This window comes from Magnolia sinica, chromosome 1 (assembly GCF_029962835.1).
Source record: "Magnolia sinica isolate HGM2019 chromosome 1, MsV1, whole genome shotgun sequence".
Lineage (NCBI taxonomy): Eukaryota > Viridiplantae > Streptophyta > Magnoliopsida > Magnoliales > Magnoliaceae > Magnolia > Magnolia sinica.
The window spans coordinates 97,464,964-97,473,494 of NC_080573.1; the positions used below are offsets into that span (position 1 = coordinate 97,464,964).

At 39.3% G+C, this 8,531-nt stretch overlaps 1 protein-coding gene and 1 long non-coding RNA gene across 2 annotated transcripts; both read left to right on the forward strand.

Moving 5' to 3' along the window:
- The first annotated feature begins 2,881 nt into the window (after positions 1-2,881).
- On the forward strand, positions 2,882-4,335 carry LOC131253412 (uncharacterized). Its single transcript, XR_009175173.1, has 2 exons — positions 2,882-3,373; positions 4,088-4,335. It is a non-coding gene; the product is annotated as an uncharacterized LOC131253412 (long non-coding RNA).
- A 620-nt stretch (positions 4,336-4,955) lies between these two features.
- On the forward strand, positions 4,956-7,744 carry LOC131247921 (uncharacterized). The gene is made up of 5 exons (XM_058247882.1): positions 4,956-5,209; positions 5,306-5,368; positions 5,618-5,878; positions 6,447-6,530; positions 7,631-7,744. Exons 1-5 carry the CDS (start codon positions 5,075-5,077, stop codon positions 7,742-7,744), a joined length of 657 nt encoding a protein of 218 aa, XP_058103865.1. The 5' UTR covers positions 4,956-5,074.
- The last annotated feature ends 787 nt before the right edge of the window (positions 7,745-8,531 follow it).

Below are 8,531 nucleotides of genomic sequence, written 5' to 3' on the forward strand. Positions count from 1 at the left end.
AGGCCCATTGAGATGTATTTGAGGCCCAAGTAAGAGGGCAAATATGATGTATATGAGGCTCATGAGTGTGGCCCAATATGATGTATATGAGGCCCATGAGTGTGGCCCAATATAATGTATATGAGGCCCATGATTGTGGCCCAAAGTGATGTATATGAGGCCCATGATTGTGGCCCAAAGTGATGTATATGAGGCCCATTGTGATAAATGTGCAGCCCGTGTATGGGGCCCATTATGGTGTATATTCGGCTTGTGGGCCTTTTACTTGGGCCTTAAATACATCTCAATGGGCCTCATACCTGGGCCTTAAATACATCACAATGGGCCTCAAATACATTAGGTGGGCCCTGCATGCACCAGCAGGTGGACCCAGCAGATGGACGGCCTGGGTATACAACATACATGTCGGGTGGGTCACATGTCCCAGACAACGGACGGACGGCGTTAACACAACACATACCTTAAGGTGGGCCCCACCCCCACCCACACGTGTAGCGCGTGTGGGTGGGTCCCACGTCCAGGGATGGACGAACAGCGTGGCAAAACACAAACATTAAGGTGGGTCTCACCATCCAAACCACTAGATGGTGGATGGACGGTTGGAATTTAACACATACCTCATGATCAGACTCACAGAACTTACTAACGTCAATACAGTAGCTATATAGCTATTGTAAGGTACACCAGCTAATTAGCATGGGAGGTCCCATGTGCTAGAGGCAGCATGTCAGCAAGGTGGGCCCCACATGCTGGAGGTATCATGTCATCCAAGTGGGCCCCACGTAGTGAGGCAGCACGGACAGCGTTGATATATAACATATACATCAGGGTGGGTCCATGTGTACGTGGCCCACCCAGTTGTAGATCAAACTAATATTTGTGATATGCTTCATCCAGGCCTGTCCCAATGGACAGGTTGGTAGGTGGGGTCCAACACATGGACAGCGTGTATCAGATACATCATGGTGGGCCATAAGATGGGAGAGGAGAGAGAGAGAGAGAGAGAGAGAGAGAGAGAGAGAGAGAGAGAGAGAGAGAGAGAGAGAGAGAGATGTGCAATGGAGGGGAGGGGCTCCGCCACTATGAGCCCTCCTTAGGTGGGTCATGCAAATACAATACATACATCAAAATGGGTCTCAAATCATGTGGGGCCTAAATTATAAAAATCAACGGTGGAGATCTCTTTTCACAAAAAAAAATGCAAGGTCTAGATGACCTTTCACAATGGGGAAATAAACATCATGATGGGGCCCATGGAGAATGGCCCCATCATGGGATGATCATGTGAATCATGGTGGGACATCGGTCACACCTAGGGTCCAAAGTGAGATCCATACCATCAATTAGTAGGCCCCACTTGGCCCATCACAAAAATATAACCTAATCCTACAAAACACCCACTGATTGCAAATCTTCTAGGCTCCTTAGAATGCTAGGCTTCTTGGCTTCAACTTTATTACAAAGAAATAATTTTTGTGGAAGAGTTGAGTAAATGAAGGAATTATCTCAAGTAACAGATAAAGATGGAAGTTTTCGACTGAGAGAAAAATTGGCGATTTTACCCAATTATTTTGCACCCTAGCTAAGGTCTTAGGATGAACTCTAAGTTCAAAGGAATTTAATTCCCTTAAGACTTCTCAATTTTCCCTTAGTTGAAGAAGAATAACCTTAACATGCTAATTTGTTTGTTTGAATTGGCTCAGTTGTATGGTGGCCCACCAAATCGATGGTCATAACGACTCTACATGTTTCCCACATTTATGGCATGGATGTCACTTCATAGAAGATCTCTCTACGGCAATTCATAGGAGCATGTAATTACAATGCATATAGAATTCATAATATTGCTAGAGGATTTTTGAAACTTTGAGGATTACCTCTCACATGGGTCATGACTGCAACAAATATCCACGTTTAACGACGGGTGTGCTCCATTTGATAAGTGGACTGGACTGTTATTTTGGACAGGCCATCTATAGGGTGGGGCCTACCTGATAAATGAACTGGGCTATTATTTTGGCTAGGCCATCTACAAGGTGGGGACACCTTTGATTTTTGTAAGACCCGTATCTTAGCCCGTACCGTTCCGTAGGCTTCCGCGGTCCTCCCGGTCGAATTTCGGCGACCTGTGACCTGTTATCAATGTTTGCGAGCAATCATGAGTCGTGTCCCATATATCAGAGTTGGCTCAACTTGAACTTATACCCTTGCGACCCCGTCATCACCGCAGTTCTAATGCCGCATCTCGTGCGTCAAAGCGACGCTTAGATCAGAACTTATGGTCCGTGCATTATAATGGCTATGGACCTCACATTGTGGGACCTACCTACCCCTATGACACCATTCCCTAGGTGTCATGTCCTTACACAAGTAATAATGGCTCATCCTCTTAAGTCAACACCTCCCCTTACCTAGGCATTTATGATGGCATTATATTGAATACTTGGCACTTACCTTGTGCACACACTTACACCACCCTTTAAGCTTTCTATAAGCTTATGCACGATAGATGCATGCAGATGATGATTGGTTGCGGTAGTATTGAGCTTGGAGCGTGCAGCGGTCTTCTGGAGCTTGACTTTCGATTTATGTATTTCCCTTTCAGTATTGTACTCAAATGTTTATATTAGTGGATATGTGATGATGATGTTGTCTTTGTAATTTGGGTAGACTTGTGATTATGCTTATTACGAGTTAAATGTACATTGAAAAAAAAATCCTCCTTGTAGGATCCTAGGATCGGAATCTGGCGTATGGACGCTAGGAGTCGAGAATGGGGTACTACGGAGGCTGTCGGCATCGGATTCGACGATCGGGATTCTTGTGAATCCGATTTCTGGGTTTGGGGTGTGACAATTTTCATAGGTTCTTTTTTGGATTTTCATTTATTTCTTTATCATTTGGCACTCACAAGACACATTTAGGGTATTTTCAATTTCGTTGTATTTTTAGTTGATGTATTTCCTATGAAATCTGAACCATACTCATTTTTCAGAAAAAAGGAAAAAAAGTAGAAATGTCCTTTCTTTAAAAAATAAAAAATAAATTTTCTAGGGTAATTTAAAGTTAGTGATTGGTTGTCATCATCCAATATTGATAGAAATATGTGGAAAGTGAAAAAATGTAGTGTAGGGATGCACAACTCTGCCTTTCAACAATTTCCTAAATTTTGTGCTCACATAACACACGAGTTTGTCTTATTTCAGTTTGAACTTTTTCAAATTTTAATTTAGTGATTTACTTATTTTAATCACCTAATTTAATATGGAATTTGAGGATTTGACTTTCCAGGAGGCATATGAAGTAGCCAAAACTCTTCTTAAGGACGGAGTGACTAGAGCATCAGTCATTGCTTGCTCTTAGTATTCAAAAGGTTTGTGAGTACTATTTTCCAACAATTTCCTATATAATGCTCTCCAGTTGCTTGTTCAAGTTAATTATCACCGTATCTCAAAAATGGTTGGGTCATAGTGTTTAAGACTAGGCAGAATGTGGTATAAAGCAATTTAAATTAGTTACTCTATTCCCTTTGCCTCACCTCATCACCATATCAAGGAGACGTGAGCCCCCATCATGCCTGCGATGATTATAACCAGCTTCACTAAGTAGCTGGGTACTATTAAGAGGTTATTTCTCTATTACCAATAGTGTTGTGGGAAATGAGCCATCTTTTCAAGTGAAAAAGTAGGGGATTTTTTTTTTATCTTGAATTTTGGATTTCCACCATTTTGATATGTGCAATGCATCGCAATAGCTGCAGGGTAGGTTTTGCAGCTCCTTTTCAGATGGATTCTGACCCCATCCGTAGGATCGAAGCACCTAAAGTACAGTTGAGTAGGCATTTTACAGCCATGCTTCACAAATCAGTACAAAAACAAGGTGTACTTTATAGAATATAATTAAAGGCAATGATCTGATGGTCAGATGCCCTCCTTCCCATGTAGTTTTATAGCAATGGAAATGATGTTTACACCCTTATTTTTGATAAAGTACACCTTGTTTTTGTACTTTTGGTGTTCAAGTAGTACACTTCAGTAGTGCATGTCTTTGTATTTATGAAGTATAGGGGTGTATGTGTTATTTGCAGGTATAAATAAACAACTACCAACTTTTATATTCTGTTTGATTGGACAGTGGCCTTTTAGACCACATTATGGTTTAGTTGCTGAAATGAATCGAGAGATGGGATTTTAATGGGAATTAGAGGAATTTGAAGACCCTTTTTGGAATTGGAGTTATGGGTTTGGTTGGTTTTCTCATCAGGCCTATAAGTGGTTTATTTTGTTCTAAAAATGTTGGGAAGGTTTTGGTTGCTGCAATGGATGAAAAAGAAAACAGATGAGAATTTTATGGGAATTAGAGGATTTTTGAGGCCCATTTGGCCATTTCATTTGTGGGTGTGATTGGTTTTTTCAACAATTATTCTGAGTGGATGATCTCTCTATCTTTTCTGAAAATAGAAAAATATTGGATTTTAGAAGAATTTTGAGACCCAATTGGCTATTGAATTTGTGGGTTTGGTTGGTTTTCTCAACAAACCATCTGGGTTATTGATCTTCTCTCTTCTAAAATGTTCTTTTCTTCATCAGTTCGCTGTTACTTCTTGTTGTAAGTAATTTTTTCTTAATCTCTGCCTCCGTTTGATACATCATTTGCATTTTCTTTAACTTTACCAGCAGTGTTAGATTACTTCTGTTTGGCTTTTCAAATAGGCAATGCTATGGCTGCTTGTGATTGTAGTAATTTGAATCCTTCTTTCCCCAGATTTGTCTTGATTCAGGTTTTTGGTCATGTTGATTCAAGTTTTTATTTTTATTTATATCTATATTTTGTTGTTGAAGCATGTATGTTTCTGGATCTATTCATCTATTTGTACATTTAGTTTTCCTAGCTTGATTCTATTGCCACTTGTATGCATGCCATCATCAACTCTTCATTATTACATACACCTGAGATTGAACATGGATCTAGGGTGGCGTGGCATCAAGGTACACACAAAAATCTATCTGTTACCATTTATTTATTCTCTCCTATTTCTTCTTTGGCTCTGGAATCTTTATGCAACTCTGACTGCATGAGAATTTCAAAGGTTATTCTTTCTAATGCCAATGTGCCGGGTGAGGGGGAGCACAAGATAATGTCGTACATTTGCTTGCAAAGAAATCTACTAGGGTTTGACCCGAATACACAACATTGCTTGTATAGGTTGGTAAATTTCTTCACCTTTTGTCTTAGATATCTAGCTGTCTGCAATATGTTGATTTTCTTGGCTTCTTGACATGACTTTCTGCATTTGTCATTTCAGGATGCTAACTTGATCATGCTAGCACCGGCTACACATGAAGTGCATTTTGCAATTCTTAGAGAGGTTGGTATGTTAGAAGCTTTGCTCATTAAATTTTGGTCGGTCGATTATGATCTGATGCTGGATCATTCTTTGGTGAGATTCTGGTTTCTAAAATTCTTTCATCTCACTATGAAATGTATAGATGGTGGATTAGGTTGTTTGTCTTGGGCCACATGATGTTGCCCTTTATTTAAGTCATTAATATTCCCAGTATTTCAATATCTTGGAAACACATCTCACATTCAAAGCATTTTGGGATCCATTGTACAGAGAATATCAAAATGGGAGATGATTGAGGTTGATCCGTTGCCAATTACTCAATCTGATAATAGATGCAAGGTACAACACTTTCGTAGGGGCTCAATTTCATTGCATTTTCTCATGAATGAAATGTTAGTATTATTTACTATACTTCGTATTCTTCTGTTGTTTCAGGGCCGATGTCGGCCTCATGGGATTGATTCATTACCAAAAATCTGTGAGACCTCCAACTTCGAGATGCGACCATTATGGGGTTTCCCAAAAAAAAAGGTGTGTGAAACAAATGCAAATTTCAATTGGCGATAGAACCAAAACTGAATTTCCTTCATTGTTAGATACGGATTATTAGATGCTTGTGTTGCTTTTTATCATCTATGAGTGGCAATAAAAACAAGAAAAATGAAAGAACTGTCTGCTAATGTCTTATTAAATGGATTCTTCAGGCAATTAGTCATCATGTGCAGTTGCACAAATAATCTCCATTGGCATACACACATGTTCAAAATCCTGACTGCTCTTCTGGTATGCCCCACCTTGAATGGGCGTTCAGCCAAAAGTATACCAATTAGGCAAAATCTTAATTAGATTACAGATTTCAGTTCCATTGATCAGGTGGGCCATGAATGTATGAGAAGATGGTTAGAAAAGAAGGTAACAAACCCTCTATATGCAACAAACATGTGTCACGGGCCAAGTCATGTTAATAGTTCTCGTACTTGAAGAGCCAGGATCATGCACATGTGCCACATTAGCACATATGTAGCAAATCACCTCATTAGTATTACCATGTTATTTTTTCGGCACTTCATATTGATGTCTTTTGATATTTTTGAATCAGGGGAACGCAAAAGCTTCGAATAACTTACTGGCCATTGCAGTTGGAATAAAACAAAAAGAAAATGTGAACCAGATTGTTGAAAAGGTATGTAAGGCTTCAAGGGCTTTTCTCTAGGAGTACAAGTATATGCAATAAAGCTCATGTACAACACCACACATGACAGCATGTACCATTGACCATGAGCGATGGTCTTTTGGTGAAGAGGTTTGTACCATTGACCATGAACCACCCTTTTTCTTCTTATTTTTAATAACCAAGTACAATTATAAAGAGAGAAACATAGAAAGGATAAGTAGAACTGGTAATGGCGCACCGCTCGAATGCCTCGTATTATGTACACCATGACATTGCGATTTTGCCAACACTCCCACTCAAGCTGGAATGTAGATGTCACACATGCCCAACTTTCCTAAGACATCCACATCCCTTGTTCATCATCGACTGGTAGCCTTTATGAAGATGTTGGCCAATTGGCTGTTAGAACCGACAAACAACATTGTCAGTATTCTCTACATCAACTTTTCTGGAACAAAATAACAATCCACTTAGATATGGGAGGTCCTTGAGAAACCAGATTATTTACAATATGGATGGAGCTTGACCGTCACAGTGAAGAGTTTGATAGCTAGCTCTCTTCTTAAATGTATTTCTTTTTCTTTTCTTTTTTTCATGATTGTCCCTGGTTAGAACAAGGCCTTAACCTGGACAGTTGCAATATCTGATCTGTAATTTTTTTTGGCTATGGGATTCCATGGCGGGGCCCAATGGATGGCCGAAAGGGATCTTAAAGAGGCACAAGAGTGTCTCTCTAGGAGTTCTATATATCCTGGATATTATAATCTAGTGAAACGAGAACCTTCCTAGAACAAGCTATCCATACCCCTTGTACTCACATCTTTGCACTCTTGAACTTGTCCTCTTGAGAATGTTTTTGTGAGGCATATGGATGTCAACACTTTGAGATTTGTTCAACACTTGGATGTGTAAATATTTCTAGTGAATTTTGGATCCATCTAAAGAAAAATAGGTTCAATCATTCTAGTTTTGGGACCTCTCTTGGATTTGTATCGTTCTAAAGAATTACATTGTTAAGGTTATGCTCCCATTTGGTTGATTGCTCCAAAAATAGACATTATAAGAAAAATGGTCTATATTTAGATGATCGGAATCATCTGGTTGGTCAGGATTCTGCACTGCAGCCTGCAAAGAGTTTGATTCCTTCATTGTTCATTGTAGACCTGCAACAACTTGTATATGATCTTTCTTCAAATGCAAAATTCTATTTATCTGCAAACTAACCAAATTATCTTTAGGTTGATTTTATGGGTTTATGGGATGGGTGGATGGATAGGTTGCATTGATGAAGCCAAGACTGTGAACTTACGTGCCTGTTACTTGCTACATTTATTCCTTTAATTGAAAGTTTTATGTTGCTTGAAGTCCAATGTGTGATATATTCTTATTCATGACCAGGGAAGTGGATCCGTTGATTTAAATGTGACATCTCCAAAGCAAATCAATCAAAAATTGTTGTTGAAACAGCTAGCAATAGACTTGTGTACCAGTGAATGGAGGATCCTATTTTGCACCCAATATGTAAACTATGTAACTTCCTGACTATGTTGCACTGATGATTCATTCCAAGATACACAACACAATTCATCCCCACCACATCAGTATTAAAAGTAGTTATTTTAGTTAGGAAATTAAGAATAAAAAATCCCTAAGAGTCATTGACACATACAATGTTTTTTGAATTTAATGGTTGAGTTAGATGGAATTGGTATGACTCAACTTTAGTTTTCAGTGACGGGCTGGTATTTTCGATAGTCTAAACCATCACTTAGAAAGAGAAAACTTCAACTAAAAGGGGTTGCATGGGAAATTCACATGCAACCAAGATCACATGGGTCATGTGTCTAAGCATATAAGCCTTACATACGATGGACTCCACCATGAGTCACCAGTCACAAAAATCAGGCCAGTCTGCTCATGAGGGCCGATCGCCTTGTACAAGAAGAATGGATAGTCTGATTCAACATACAAATGAGTGCCTATTTGTTGAGTGGACCAGTCTGATTTTTT